Source organism: Emydura macquarii, unplaced genomic scaffold, assembly GCF_026122565.2.
Source record: "Emydura macquarii macquarii isolate MOO-44397 ecotype Brisbane River unplaced genomic scaffold, CSIRO-AGI_Emac_v2 contig_2246, whole genome shotgun sequence".
Taxonomy (NCBI): domain Eukaryota; kingdom Metazoa; phylum Chordata; order Testudines; family Chelidae; genus Emydura; species Emydura macquarii.
In genome coordinates, this window is record NW_027132383.1 from 84017 (window position 1) to 99181 (window position 15165).

The 15165-nt window shown below is 45.6% G+C and overlaps 1 protein-coding gene across 8 annotated transcripts in view; it reads left to right on the forward strand.

The window, feature by feature from the left end:
- RHPN1 (rhophilin Rho GTPase binding protein 1) overlaps positions 1–15165 on the forward strand; it is a 63188-nt gene that overhangs the window by 35080 nt on the left and 12943 nt on the right. For all 8 annotated transcript variants that reach the window (XM_067560067.1, XM_067560064.1, XM_067560066.1 and 5 more), the window contains 5 exons: positions 170–336; positions 1026–1213; positions 2788–2944; positions 7113–7232; positions 14242–14436. In XM_067560067.1, coding sequence (XP_067416168.1) covers positions 170–336; positions 1026–1213; positions 2788–2944; positions 7113–7232; positions 14242–14436 — 827 coding nt within the window. The remainder of the gene's footprint in view (positions 1–169; positions 337–1025; positions 1214–2787; positions 2945–7112; positions 7233–14241; positions 14437–15165) is intronic.

Genomic DNA, 15165 nt, shown 5'->3' on the forward strand with positions numbered 1-15165 from the left:
TAGCCCTTCTACCAATATAGGCATTGAGAGTGGGTGGCTTTCCAAGCTGCTGAAAACTGTTCCTCTGTAGGTAGGCTGATAAGTCCTGTTCCAGTGGTATCCAGTGCATACTGGCACATCATAGCTTGCATTTTAAGCTGCAAATTTGTTTTCTCCCCTCTGTCTCTAGGTATGACTCGCTGACCGGAGTCCCTTCCCATCAGCGTGCTCTGGCTTTTGAGAAGGGAAGCGTGCTCTTCAACATCGGAGCTCTGCACACCCAGATTGGGGCACGGCAGGATCGCATGACCCTGCAAGGGGTTGACCGGGCTATAGATGCTTTTCAAAAGGCAGCTGGTAAATCAGCTGATTGGGGTTTTGGGTGGGGCGGTTTCCCCAGAAAAAACTGAGAGGACTTATTTCTCATTTGAAGTGAGAGATTTGGAGATGAGTGTGTGCTTCCTAGGTGCACCAAGCCTGGCCAGTGCCCCCCAGTCCTGACCTGCAGCCCTGCTGCTTTGCTATAGTACCAGAGTAATAACCTCCCAGATGCCAGTGTATCTCTCAGTCCTAACTGTCACTTCCCTGTGAGAAGACCTCATGGCCGGTATTGAAAGTGCATCGTTCTGAGATATGGGAGACCATCTGAGACTTATTGCCTCTTAAGCCCTTTAGACAACTGCACTCATTTACCAGAATGCGACCTTGGCTGTATCAGCCAGCACCACCACATCCTAGTCAGCTATCACCCGTGACGTGGAGCAGCTAAGCACTGATGGAGTCTAGAGCCCTCATGGTTAAGGCAGGCAGCAGCAACATACCAGGGCCCAGGAGACGGGCAGAGTTTGGAGAGCACAGAGAATGAGTCCTAACAATGTGACGTGCCAGGCATATCAGTGGCTGTCAACTACTGCTCTGCTAATCCCATTGACTGGTGGTGGTAATGCACACAACTACCTAAATTTGCCAGTCCTCCAGTTGATCTAGAATTGTAAGCAGGAGGGGCCTTTGGGAATGTGTCTCTCGAGTTGCTTCTATTCATGCAGGTGCCTTTAACTACCTGAAGGAGAACTTCTCCAATGCCCCCAGCCTGGACATGAGCACTGCCTCGCTGAACATGCTGGTGCGACTGATGATTGCCCAGGTGCAGGAGTGTGTCTTCGAGAAGGTCACCCTGACCAGCACTCAGAACGACTTCTTCACCCAGCTGCAGATCGCACAGGAAGCAGCCAGGGTACACATCGCTGCACAGCTTCTGTTTAAACCCAGCAGAGCTGCCATCTCTCTTGTCTTTACTGAACAGAGCCATTTGAGGTGTGGTGGGAAGAGAGGAAAAACAGCAGTGAGGGATAAGCAGAACCCATGAGCAAAGGAGATCTAGGAAGAAGCACAGCTGGCTTGGGGTTAGGGATGAGGCATGCCCTATGGGGAAGCGATGGGATGGGAGGGGACTACATGGAGCTACCATTGCTGCAAGAGTTGGAGCTAAGTCATAGTTGACTGGTTAGCTGAAACAATCTCATGACTAGGACTGGGTGATGGGATGGATCATTCACTTACCCTGTTCTGTTCACTCCCTCTGAAGCCTCTGGCATTGGTCACTGTCAGAGACAGGAAACTGGTACATGGACCCAGTATGGCTGCTCTTGTGCTCTTAAGATAACTCATCGGGGGAATGGGTAAGGTCCCAGAGGACTGGAGAAGGGCAAACATAGTACCTGTCTTGAAAAAGGGGAACAAAGAAGACCCAGGCAATTACAGACCAGTTAGTCTAACTTTGATACGTGGAAAAATACTCAAACAAACTCTTAATCAATTTGTAAGCACCTAGAGGATGATAGGATTATAAGGAAGGAATTAGATTGGATTGGCATGGTTTGTTCTTGACTAATATCCTTCTTTGACAGGGTTACTGGGCTAGAGGGTGGGGCGGGGAAGCAGTAGACATGATGATATAATCTTGATTTTAGTCATCTTTTAACATCCCACATGAGTCTCCTAACCACACTAGGGAAATGTGATCTAGATGAAATTACTATGAGGCAGGTATACAACTGATTGAAAGACTATACTCAGAGTAATTATCAATGGCTTACTGTCAAACAGGAGGGGAGGGGGGAACAACATACCTAGTGGGGTCCAGTCCAGGGTCCGATACTAGTCAATATTTCATTAATGACCTGAGTAGCAGAGGGAGAACATACTTACAAAATTTGTGAATGTCAGAGTTGGGAGGGGTTGCAAACACTTCGGAGGACAAGATTAGAACCCAAAACAACCTTTACAAATTGTAGAATTGGTCTGAAATCAACAAAATGAAAGTCAATTAAGACAAGTGCAAAGTACTACACTTGGGAAGGAAAACAAAATCAAATGTCCAAATACAAAGTGGCTAGCTGGTAGTACTGCTAAAAGGAGCTGGGGGTTATAGTGGATCACAAATTGAATGAGTCTGCAATGTGGTGCAGTTGTGAAAAAGGCTGCTATCATTCTGGCATGTTTTCAACAGGAGTGTCACGGCATTGGAGAAGCCTCAGCTGAGGCCTCAATTCTGAACACTGCGCTTTAGGAAAGATGTGGACAAATTGGGAGTGGACAACAAGGGATTGGTCACTCAATAATTGCCCTGTTCTGTGCTTCCCTCTGAAGCACCTGGCATTGGCCACTGTCAGAAGATGGGATACTGGGCTAGATGGATCATTGGTCCAACCCAGTATGGCTTTTCTTACGTTCTTATTCCACAGTCTCAGTTAGATTGCTGTCTGACTGGAACCATCTTATTAATAGCCTGTGTTTGGATGGTTGCAGGTTGAAGAAGTCTACTCGCTGGTGCATCAGACCATGACCCAGGCTCACGTGAAGGATTATGTACCTTTCTCGTGGGCTACCATGGTCCATGTCAAGTCTGAGCATTTCAAGGCCCTCTCCCACTACTACGCTGCTGCTGCACTTCGTGACTGCCCGTGTGAGTATCACTCCTACAGCTGACCTGCAGCCCAAGAGTGGCTGTGCTTTCACCTAAACAGTGGTTTATCTTCCGTCTTTATGTATCGTTCATCAGAGCAGCAGCAGAGCACTCGACCCCTCAAGGATCAAATGTGTAACATGGGCAAACATGGGGGGGCATACAAGTAATAGCGCAGGAGGCGTAAAACGTTGTGGGGGGGGACACTTTACAGACAGTTCTGTGTGTTAATCTCGCTCAATCTGAAACCGAGATCAGGGCGTAGCGGAGGTGAACGTGACACATTGCCTGCCTACTACTTGTACAGTGTTTGTAAAGGCCTTTGAGAGCACTGGCTAAAAAGTGCAGTAGGAATGCATTATGCTCTCTGTTTCAGGGTTGCAACGGAGACATGGGGGTAAATAACGAGGAAAGGAGAGGGCTCGTGGAGTGTTGATCCAGCACTTGCGCCAGTCTGTGATATCTGTAAGGCTGCAGTAAGAAGTATTCCACTTAGCATTCTGTACCTAGCATTGCTCATGGGTGCACTGGACCCTCGGGGGAAGGATAGTATGGAGAGACATCTTGAAAAAAGTTGATTCAGTCCCTGAACTGGGACTTGGGAGACCAGGGTTCAATTCCCAGCTCTGCCACAGACTCCCTGTGACACTCAGGGCAAGTCACTTAACATTTCTGCCTCCATTCCCCATCTGTCAAATGGAGAATACTTCTTTTCTCCCACCTTCTGTCTGGCTTGTCTGTTGTTATGTATATACACAATGCCTTGCACAGTGATGCACCAATCTTGTTTGGGGCTTGTAGACAGTACAGTAATACAAATAAGACTTCAGAAAAACACGTATTTCAAAAATCGACCTGTAAATGGCGTTTTTACAATGGCCCGGAGCCACAAAAGGGATTTAGACACTGCAACACTGACACGCAATGCCAAACTTCTAGGTGCCTAGAAAGTTACAGGAACAACGCTGGGATCCACAAAGCCTGAGTTAGGCTCCTGTACAACGAGTGGTGAGATAGGTACCTTAGAATAGGATCCACAAACCCAGCAGGCTAAGTGGGGAGCTGCCTACGCTAGCCCGTGGGAGCTGCGCGTGAGATGGGTTTGTCCTGAGCCCCAACCCTGTCTCAAAGTTCAATGTCTCTGTCCACTAGTGATTCAAACCTGGGGAGGAAAAGCATTTGGTCACCTAGGTCGCATGTGGGGCCTCATCAGAGGCCGTCTAACTCCCACAAAACAGTGGGAGTGGGGTGGGGGGACACCTCCTTTATAACCGTTAGCCCCTGGTTAGGCTAGTCACCCAGGATGTGGGAGTCTCCCCTCTTCCTGATAAGAGGGGATTTGCCACCTTGCAGGTGAGTGCCCAGACCACTACTCTGCAACTGAAGCTGTTCCAGTTTAATTAAATAACCGGAAATTTAAATATTAACTGGGCATGACAGAGTTAAAATGACTATAACCTAGTGGTTCGAGCACTTAAACGAGAGGTTTCAGATCCCTCCTCTCATCAGGCAGAAGGAGCACTTGAACAGGGGATTAGACCCTTGCGAACCCAACGGGAGCCAAGCACAAGGGTGGGGTTTGAGTCGTGTTATGAAAATACCGTGACACTCTGGGTTGGGTTGGTGGGGGCTGGCCAGGAGTGTGTCTCGCCAATGTGACGAACGTTACCTGCATGAGGAGCAGGAGCCAGGTCTGCATGTAGCTGAACTGGGGCCAGTGGTTGGGGCCTGGCTTTGGCTCAAGTTGCCACTGCAGCTTCCTGACCAGCCAGCGGGAGAGGGGGAGGCACTGACAATGTGGTGCTTAGGAACTTGGCCCTCCGTGGCCCTGGCAGACACGACAGCACCAGCTTGCGAGGAGCTGAGACGGATCCATTTCCCTCCCCTGACCCCCTGTAGTCGTCACACCTCTGTGGGTCCTATCCAAAGCGCTTTACAGGGTAGTCAGACCTGGTTTCTATCCCCAAAAGCTTACACTCTAACCCCCCTTGTTGAATAGTGCCTAGCAAGTGGTAGGAAAGGGGGGAGTAAGGTGAGGGAGGAAGAGGTCTGCAGCAGTGCCGTCATTTCAGGAGTGTGTGCACGCATCTGTCATTCAGCTGCCTTTTTTCCCCCCGAAGCTGTTCTTTATTGGCTCATTCCATGTGGGTGTCAAGAAGAAAGTGAGTCTTTAGCAATCTGAATGAGGAGAGGGTGCTGGGCTAGTGGGCCCGAGTTGGGAGGAAGCAGCATGCGTGGGGGTGATGAGGGTGGGGAGCTCAGAGACCACAGTGGGAGTAGCGGGTGAGGAGGATGTCATGGCTGGCATCATTGCAGGACAGCAGGGCTAAGTAAGCATGTTTCTAAACTCTCAAACTTGTGCCTTTGGTACTTACTGACTGCCTTAACAGTATCCACAGGAGAGGCCCCACGTTGCCACGTCATGCCCATTCTGGCTTTTGGGAAAGCAACGTGCGTCTGCAGTTCAGATATCCCAGCAGTTGTTTGGTCCCTCCATAAGTATAATTTGGTCCCGTTGTTCAGAGTAACAAACAATTAGCCAGTGCAACAGGCCATCCGTGAACTCTTTGCGCTAAAATCAATCCCTAGCTGCTGTGGTGCTTGCACAGAGAGAATCAGTATCCATAATGTCAGCCTGACGTAATGCTGGCTTCAGATTCAACAGGCTTCAGTGGTAGCTTCTGGTTAGTGTTCTGCGAACATGCTGGATTTTTTTAAGTCCTTTTGTTGCTCCAGATCATCTGAGCCCTGGGATTCTCTCAAGGGAATAGGAGATGATAATGAGAGGAGACTATGGTGTAATCCTGAATTTGGTCCAGACCTGAGAAGATTAGCTGCAGCTCTGGCCAGGGACTAATTACCAAAAAAAAAAAAAACCCCAACAAAGACTAGATCTGGTGCTTGAAGGGCTTGTGACTAGACTTGTCTGCTTCACCCTCGCCAGGATTGTGCATGTGTTCATTACGGGGTCTGTCCTTCCCCTGGGAATTGTTTGTAACCCTCGTCTCTTGATAAGAGTTAGGCACCGAGTGGAGGCAGAGTCTCCTTCAGTGGATTGCATTCATGCTAATTGGCTTCTTCGGTATCTCATTTTAGTTTTGAACAGCAAACAGGGAAGCAAACCCCTCCATTGTTAACAGCTGTGCTGTGCCTAGATAATCTAGGCAGTGCCAAAAACAATGGCAGACTCATCATTAAAAACCCTTTCAACAATGTTGCTCCTGTTTCTACAGGTTTTTATAATCTCTTCTTTGCCAATCTTGCCTGTTTAGACTGTAAGCTCTTCTTTAGGCGGGCTGTCCTTAGCTATGTGTCTGTGCAACAAAGCGTGATGGGGTCCAGACTAGTGGGGGCTTCTAGGTGCTGTTGTAATGCTAACAATTAGCGACAGCCCAGAGTAAGGCAAGTTTTGCATTCTCAGGGCCCTGGACATGGCTGTCCTCCTTGCTTTGGTGTCTGGTTATAAACGTAGTCTTATTAGCTACGGAGATGTTTCCACTGCAGTCAGCAGATGTGACTGCGGCACATGTAACACATCGAAGCTAGCTTTGATCTAGATCAAGTAACAGCAGTGCAGCCGGGACAGTGGCATGGGCTAGCCTCTCAAGTACAGCTCTGTCCGGGACCCTGGGCACCTACTGGAGTGCTGGCCTGTGCCGCCACCGATGCTGCCGTGGCTACGCTGCCATTGTTACCCTAGCTAGACCAAAACTAGCTTGACTGTGTCTGTGTGCTGCAGTCACACCTCCTGATTGCATACCCACCGCATGTCTCACCTTGGCATAAATATCTAGGGCACTTGGTTTTCATGCCTGCTTTAAAAAGGAACTGTGGGAATTGAGAGACCTAGAAGGGGCCCAGACACCACAGTGATGGGTGCAATATGAACATTAGGGCTGGCGCCAAAACTTGAGATGGATTTTTTTCAAACGTTTGGTGATTTTGTAGGCTGCCCTATTAAATACACAGGCCCCTGCTCTGTGTTTGGATCCACTAGCATAGAACCTTTAGTGTAATAAAGATACCCACCCTTTAACCTACTGGAGCAATATAGAGCCAAGGCTGTCCGGGTTCTTCTTTCACCTGCCTGGGAATTTCCAGCTACTTATGGATGAGTGATGCTTTGAATATCCTACTGAGCTGATGTACGCCTGCTTGTTTCACACAGCCATGTCCGATGATGACCTCCCAGAGCATGAAAAGGTCTTTATCCAGTTCCATGTCACCCTGCCGGAGGGACCATCGCTTCGTCTTGTGCTGCAAGACCAGGAGGAGCGAAGGAAGCTGGGTAATTATCCTTCCTCAGTGCAGTGAACCTTGTCCGGTATTAGCCAGGAGACGAAGTTTTAATGCATCAGAAGTCCCACTGTACTCCCACCACTTCCCTCTGTGGACAGCATCCACAAGGGCCTGGCAAACAGGTATTGAGCAACTACGTTCAGGAGTCTGTGAAATGGACCCCAACGCTGGAGTGGGGAGGTGTCTTTGAAGCATTAGATTTTTATCTGTAGACGTTGGGAAACATCAGTTTCACTCTACACACACACACACTGATGAAAGACCGTTTCCATCGATGATTATTAGAATTCACAGCTAGGCAAAGTAAGAAATATGCTGCTTGAGAACTTACTAGAGTTTAACGATGTTTACTTTGTATACTTTGCCGTGTGATGTTGAAAACGTGTTTTATTAAGCTTTAACTTTTTGAATCTCAGCATCTACTCAGAGTTGGTAATTTCCCAGGAGAAACTAGTTTAGAACAGGATGCTGATAAATACTGGTTTAAACTGGGAAAAATTATTAGACTATACTAATGCACATTTACTAAAAATATTTAGCAATTTGATGATGATTTTGCGATAATATGGTCTGTTTAATTTTAATGAAAGGCAATAAAGTAACACAAAAAAACAGCCTAAAACTGTGTGCTATTGGTTTGGCTATCTCAAACTGAAACTGAAACTTCAGAATCTGGACATTCCCCCTTCTTTGTTTAGCAGTGAAAATGTACATGTTTGTTTAGCAAATGAAGGGGAATTCCCAGATTCCCATGTTTCAATTGAGGTAAACTACAAAACTAGTTGTCCAGTCCAGTACCGGCCTTTGATCTGGCTGGCGAAAGTGTAGGTGCTGTCTCTGAGCTTAGTGAGTACAAGAGCTCAAGTCACAATATTCCAACTTGATCCAAAATGGAACACCATTTGACCCAGTTCATGGCTGCTCTGATAAAGTTATGAAGATGGCAAAGAGTGTCTTTAGATGCAGAGATGGCAAAAGAAAAAGTGAACGGGAAGGTAGACTGCATGAGGAAATATTTTGCAAAATTAAGTGGGGGGGGGAAAAAAGACTCTGGAACCATTAACTTTGTTTAAACGTATGAGAGTATTATCCTCGTGCTCTGAGGATGAAGGTTCTGATAATACTGCACTGCCATTGCCCAGTAGGTCAAAAGAAAGCCAGGCCCAGGTCAGACCAAGGAGAAAGTATCATGATTTTTCACCCACAAAGGGGTGTGTCTGTAACAAAACAACTCCAGAAGTGAAAGAGAGACTTAAATTGCAGAATATTTTTATGGCTATAAGATTCCCTTTTCTGTTATCGAGCATCCAACTTTTCAAGCAGTGATCTGCTGCCTCAGGCCGGGCTGCAAATCCCCTAGTCAGAAGCATATAGCAGGTGACGTGTTAATGCAGTTAATTAACGTGTTAATGCAGTTAAGATGGCTTGAGGGTGGAGGCACGCAGTGAATTCCTTGGAAAAGCAGTTACTCCAGCCATCTTGTATTCATGTAATGTGCACAATGACCCAGTGCGAGCTAACTGTGCAGTTAGGGAAAACTGGTTCATTTTTCAGTGGTTTGTAGTCGATAAAGTGGAAAACCGAAGTTTAGAGGAGTGTGGGACACTGAAGTTGCTAGTTTGAGAAAGTGTTATGGGAAAGGAAGAGTTAGTAAGGACGTGACCTGAGATTGTTACCATTCTGTTGTGCTTATAACTGCTTTAAGCAAAGTTTTTAATGAGCCTTTTTAAGACTTAGCATTTTAATAAAACATTCACATCTATAGAAGATGAAGCATGATCATGAGGCAGAACTTGAAGATAGAGTAGTCAGTAATATAATCAAGGAACTTATGGAAGAGCAAAGAACTTGATCAGTCAATTGAAACCAGTTGCTGTGGCACTTGATGCCCTCACATCAACAGTTGCTATTGCATGTGTAGTGTGGCTGGATCTACTAATAAATGAAGATCTTCCGCCACTCAAAGCAAAAGTACAAAAGAGATTTCATGAGGCAGTTACTCTTGTGCATGTTGGCCAACCTCCTTCATCCAAAATACATGGGGAAGAAATTGTCCACCTCTAAACGAGAAATCACAAGGTAGTGGTTCCTCAGCCCAAATCCCTGCCATAGAATCATAGAGTTGGAAGGGACCTCAGGAGGTCATCTAGTCCAACCCCCTGCTCAAAGCAGGATCAACCTCAGCTATATCATCCCAGCCAGGGCTTTGTCAAGCCGGGCTTAAAAACCTCTAAAGATGGAGATTCCACCACCTCCTGAGGTAACCCATTCCAGTGCTTCACCACCCTCCTAGTGAAAAACTTTTTCCTAATATCCAACCTAGACCTCCCCCACTGCAACAGGAGACCATTGCTCCTTGTTCTGTCATCTGCCACCACTGAGAACAGCCTAGCTCCATCCTCCTTGGAACCCCCTTTCAGGTAGTTGAAGGCTGCTATCAAATCCCCCCTCACTCTTCTCTTCTGCAGACTGAACAAACCTAGTTCCCTCAGCCTCTCCTCATAAGTCCTGTGCTCCAGCCCCCTAATCATTTTTGTTGCCCTCCGCTGGACTCTCTCTAACTTGTCCACATCCTTTTTGTAGTGGGGGGCCCAAAACTGGACACAATACTCCAAATGTGGCCTCACCAGTGCTGAATAGAGGGGAATAATCACTTCCCTCGATCTGCTGGCAATGCTCCTACTAACGCCAAATGGATTCCTTGAGGACCTGCTCCATGATTTTTTCCACTCTGGGATTTGGGGTGAGGCTGTGCCCCAGGATTGAGGCCCTCCGCTTGTGACTCTGCCAGTAGTTCCCAATGATCGATCCATTTTATAATCCATTCATCCAACCCATACTACTTTTTTCTTCCCTTTCTTGAAAATAGGCACTCTATTTGCCTTTTTCCAATCATCAGGGATCTCCCCCAGTTGTCATGAGCTTTCAAAGATAATAGCCATTGGCTCTGAAATCACCTCAGGCAACTCCCTCAGCACCCTTGGATGCATTGCATCTGACCCCATGGACTTGTGCATGTCCAATCTTTCTAAATAGTCCTGTACCTGTTCCTTCAGCTCTGAGGGATGTTCACCTCCTCCCCATTCTGTGCCGCCCAGTGCAGTAGTCTGGGAGCTGACCTTGTCTGTGAAGACAGAGGCAAAAAAGGCATTGAGTACCTCAGCTTTCTCCACGTCCTCTGTCACTAGGTTGCCTCCCCCATTCTGTAAGGGGCCCACACTTTCCCTAATTTTGTCCTAATCCATATTTACTTGCATTTTAAAGTAGAAGAAGCTTCATGTCCAAATCAATGTTTTCATCCACTATCAAGGAAAAAGTTTTCCCTGTGACAGGATTTAAAAAAAATCTGAAGAATATTGATATTCCATCTGACTTCATAAAACTGGTGGTGCAATTGCATCAGTGTTCAGCGACCAGAGAGAGACATCTTTTTCAACTCTGGCTATGTCAAGTCAAAACTTAGTCTGAGCCTGTTCCTATATGCTGCATTAAAGTTGATATCTTGCTACAGAATGGTGCATGGCCCAATGGCCCTGGACTGCTAGTCTGCAACTCTGCATGCTTCTGATTGCTTAATGCTAACCCCCTAAAGCTCTGCATGACTGTGTTCATATAGTTTGAATGTGTTTGAGTTTTGTTATATAATATTGAAAACTGAAATATGAGTCGTGACATGTATGACGTCCTTGAGGAAAATGCCAAACCAAAATGTATAGACATTCCAATGTTCAGTAATATAATTATATATATTAGTATTACGCCCACTGGCGTTTTATTTTTTTATTCATACAATCCTAAACTTAATCTCTAGATCCACCTCTTTATGTTAACACAATTACTTTTAGTTACATACTCCAAGTGTAATATAGTGTGTGCATAAATGAAACCGTTTTTAAAATAGAAAATGCCTTAAAGTGGGACAAACTTGTTTTTCCGAGAGTGGTAAAAACCTGCTTTGGTAAATACCCTGCCATCTGTGCTCCTGTTGTTTAATAATAATTGTCTGATCCCTCCCGTAACTTGCTGTAATTGAAAATTTAAATAGATAAATAGAAAAAATGCTTAAAAGTAAACACCAATGTTATTGTGTGTGTGTGTGTGTGTGTGTGTGTGTGTGTGTGTGTGTGTGTGTGTGTGTAAAAATTCTGCTAAGCCTACTTATAATTCAACTTCAGAAAGAGACCCAGGTACCTAGTTGTCTTTAAAAAACTAATGAATATTGATCTTCTATCAATGGTCTGTGGTCATTTCCGAGCTACTTAACAACACAATGCAGTTAAGAGAAATCTGCTTGGATTTACTGAAAGTTTTTAAACACAAGTTAACCTGAAAGCCAGGAGTCATCAACCCAATCTCAGGAGGATACTGTGTGCGTGCAGGGGTATAACTCTTATCTCTTGCTTCCTCTCATGAATCTAAGAGTTCCATGCTGATCGTCATAAAAAAGGCAAAGAAATGAGCACTTGCTTGTTCAGCTACATTTTATTCTAACAGCCTTCCCAGAAGTGACTGGAACAGTAGAGAGCTTGGGTCTTAAGTAGGGTGACCCAGCTGTCCGGATTTTATAGGGACAGTCCTGATATCTCTGAAGACAGGGCTGCAGCGGAGTCGTCTTCACCTGCGGCAGATGAACCTTTCAGGTCAACGGCAGTGGTGGCCAGATAGCTGAAGGCAAAGTACTAATAGTTAGGAAAATGGCTTCAGTCACTGCACTTCCATCCCCCCTGCCCCAAGGTGGCGAAATATTTAGGGACATACAGTCCAATATGGCAAAGCTATTGGTAGAGGCCATAAAAGATGGTTGCAACGGACCTCTGCTGTCTCAGTGAACTACTGATGATGATGATGATGGCAGCCTGATATTTGGGGCTTTTTCTTATATTACACATCCCCATCCTGATTTTTCACACTTGCTATCTGGTCACCCTACTCTTAAGCTCTAGTTTGTCTCTGCTTTGCCTCTCCCCTTTTTGGGTCATTGTGCCTCTCAGACATCTATGATTAGAAAGCATTAAAAACTGAGACACAGACTAATGGGGATAAACTCCTCTTTAGCTCAGGGCTGGATTATTTCCCACTAGCTGCGGTGGCTAGTTTTAGTTTTGAAATGTTCCAAGCAAGAGGGTTTATACGTTATCATTATATTAGTGAGATAGATGCGAATCTTTAACTATTCCCGACAGGACGCCACAAACCAGAGAGGCCAGCTATTCCAAATGTGACCCCTTGCTAAGGTGTAGGGGCCAGATCGTCAGCTGGTGTAAGTTGGTGTGTGGCTCCATTGAGTTCACTGGAGCTATGCTGATTTACACCAGCTGGGAATCTGACTCTAACACTCTTCTCTCTCAAGAAGAAAAGATGGCCCTGTTAATTCTGAAAAAATGAAAAGTATAGACGACAGTCTGTGCTTCTGTATGTTCCCAGTTTAGAGGAAAGAAAGCTGCGGAGATTAAAACGTATCCACAGAAAGGTCCCTCCCCCCTTTCTCACAAAAGAGCAGTCCTCCTGGCCTCCTCTGTGGCTCATTGGTTGTAACTTCCAATGCATTTAGACCAGTGGCTTGTAACCTGTGGTTCCAGAAGTCCTGAGGGTCCACGGACTAAGATTTTCAAAGGGGTCTGCATCTCCATTCAAAATTTCTTGGGGGTCTGCAAATGAAGAAAGTTGAAAACCACTGGTTCAGAGCAATCACCTAAGATATTACACAACCTTGTCACCAGTCAGCACACCTTCATCTTCAACTAAGAAATAGTCCAGGCAGAAATGCCAGCTCAGTTGGTTGACTGTAGTTCTAAAACATGACTTAACGTTCTCTGGGGAGTGGAGGGAGACTAGATGTCCCAATTTAATGATTAATTAGAAAACAACATAATTATTTGAGTACCTTTCAGGACATGCCTGGGCTTGCATATTTCTTAATTGCCATTATCCATTGACTAATCCTTTGATCACCAAATCCTGACAGACCATCCCTGTGTATTTCTGTACATCATAGGAAAAAGCAGGAAGTCCCTCATAGCAGTTACAAAACCAAGTTCACTCCAGAGTCCAAGAATCTACATATTCCAAATGGGTTACATACTTTTTCCCCAATATGTGGCTAGTGCTGTGTATTTTTAATATAGATTAATCTTTTAGGCAGAAAAATTGTAATGCTTATTTTAGTGAATTTCTTCCTTCTAGTAGAATATCCTTCCTGAAGATATTTGCCTTAAGATCCTACAGCACAGATGTTCACCTCTGAGAAACTTATAGCATCAGGTTTTGCTCTGTTACACCCATGTAAATCCAGAGTAATGTACTGGATTATGTTCCCATCATGTGTCTTTAAACTGGAACTACCATAAGATTAAGAGAAGTGTTTGTTTATTCTGTGGTTTATGACTGGCCTTATGTACCTCCTGCCTGTTTCCCTCCTCCCTTCCGATAATTGAGCATTTGCATCTGTGTTCATAATTTCACGGTTTAAGGCCAGAAGGAGTCAGGTGATCAGACTAGGTACCCATATAATTCAGGCTGCTAAAGTCCCACACCGTTATTCCTGTAAGGAGCCCGATAACTTGTGTGGCTATAGCAGATCTTAAACGACAGCTTGTAAATCATAACTAAATCCATGTTGGGCTGAGCAATAACATTCCATGGCGGGGGGGACCCTATACAAATAAAGAACTGCAATGGCATTGCCAAGGCTCATTGAGCACAACTTCTCTTCTGAGGTACGGAGGTGAGGCCTGCATGTCCATGATTGGTGCTACCTCCCGTCAGATCAATATGGAGCACTGCATGCGTGGATAGGTCTATACCACATTTGAGAGGTGCAGTTCCCTCCTCTATAGGCTCTCCTATAGCTTTGATCGAGTTTGCTCACCAGAAGTAGCACTGAAGTTACTGGGACTGCTTTCTGCTTGTCTGCTAGTGGCTTGGAGGGAATGTAGTGCTGCATGAATTATCTGTCCTTTGTCAGTAGGGGGTGTGTTTATGGATTTTGTACGTTCTAGGCAAGGCTCACTTGAAAAAAGCTATCATGCGACACGAGGAAGCCATGAGGATCCACAGCCTCTGTAAGATCCTGAGAAAGATGGACATCCTCCAGGAGGTCCTCTCCTTCGCTCACAAACGCTCGCTTAGCAAGTACTCGGAAATCGATCACGAGGAAGATTTCTTCGAAACTGGAGATGCCCCGGACATTCATCGTAAGTGTCATTTGAGGAGTGGGTAGCGCTATCGACTTTCTTCTTGTGGTGTCTTTGATCCTTCAGGCTCCTTTCCCTTAATCCTTTTCTCTGCTAATTATCCCCTCTCAAAGTAAATTGGAATGTTGGCTTGCAGGAGCGATGTTGGGAGCGTTATGGCTTATTGATAATATCCTAAACATGCAGTTTTTGTCTTCTGCAGCTCAGACCACGGTGACTGACATGGTATAAAAACCTAGTCCTTTCCTCCATTCTGAAGGAGGAGAGGAGAATTTTACATTTTTGTGACACTGCTAATCGAAGAAATTGGATGCATTTCTTAAACATTAAGCTACCTTTCTTCCATGCCCCCCCACCCCCCAACTCCCCAATTGGGTACGAAAGGTATTTTTCAGAGGGGGAAACTGCAGCATGAAGAAGGGAAGTGACTTGTCCAGGATCACACAGCGAGTCGGTGGCAGAGTTAGGATTAGAGAGAGACACACTCAGATCAGCTGGTTAGTTTAATGCTTTCTGGTATTATGCAGCAATTTTCTGAAACGTAGTTACTTGGTGATGCAAATTGTAGGCCAAGCCATCAGCTGGAGTAAACAGGCATAGCTTCATTAATTTAAATAGAGCTAGACTGACACCAGCAGAGAGCCTGGGCCTGTCACGTTGGTCAGCCATCTGAGCAGGGTTGGGCTTTTCTACTGAATACACTGTTGCTTTCCTGACATTATTTGTGTT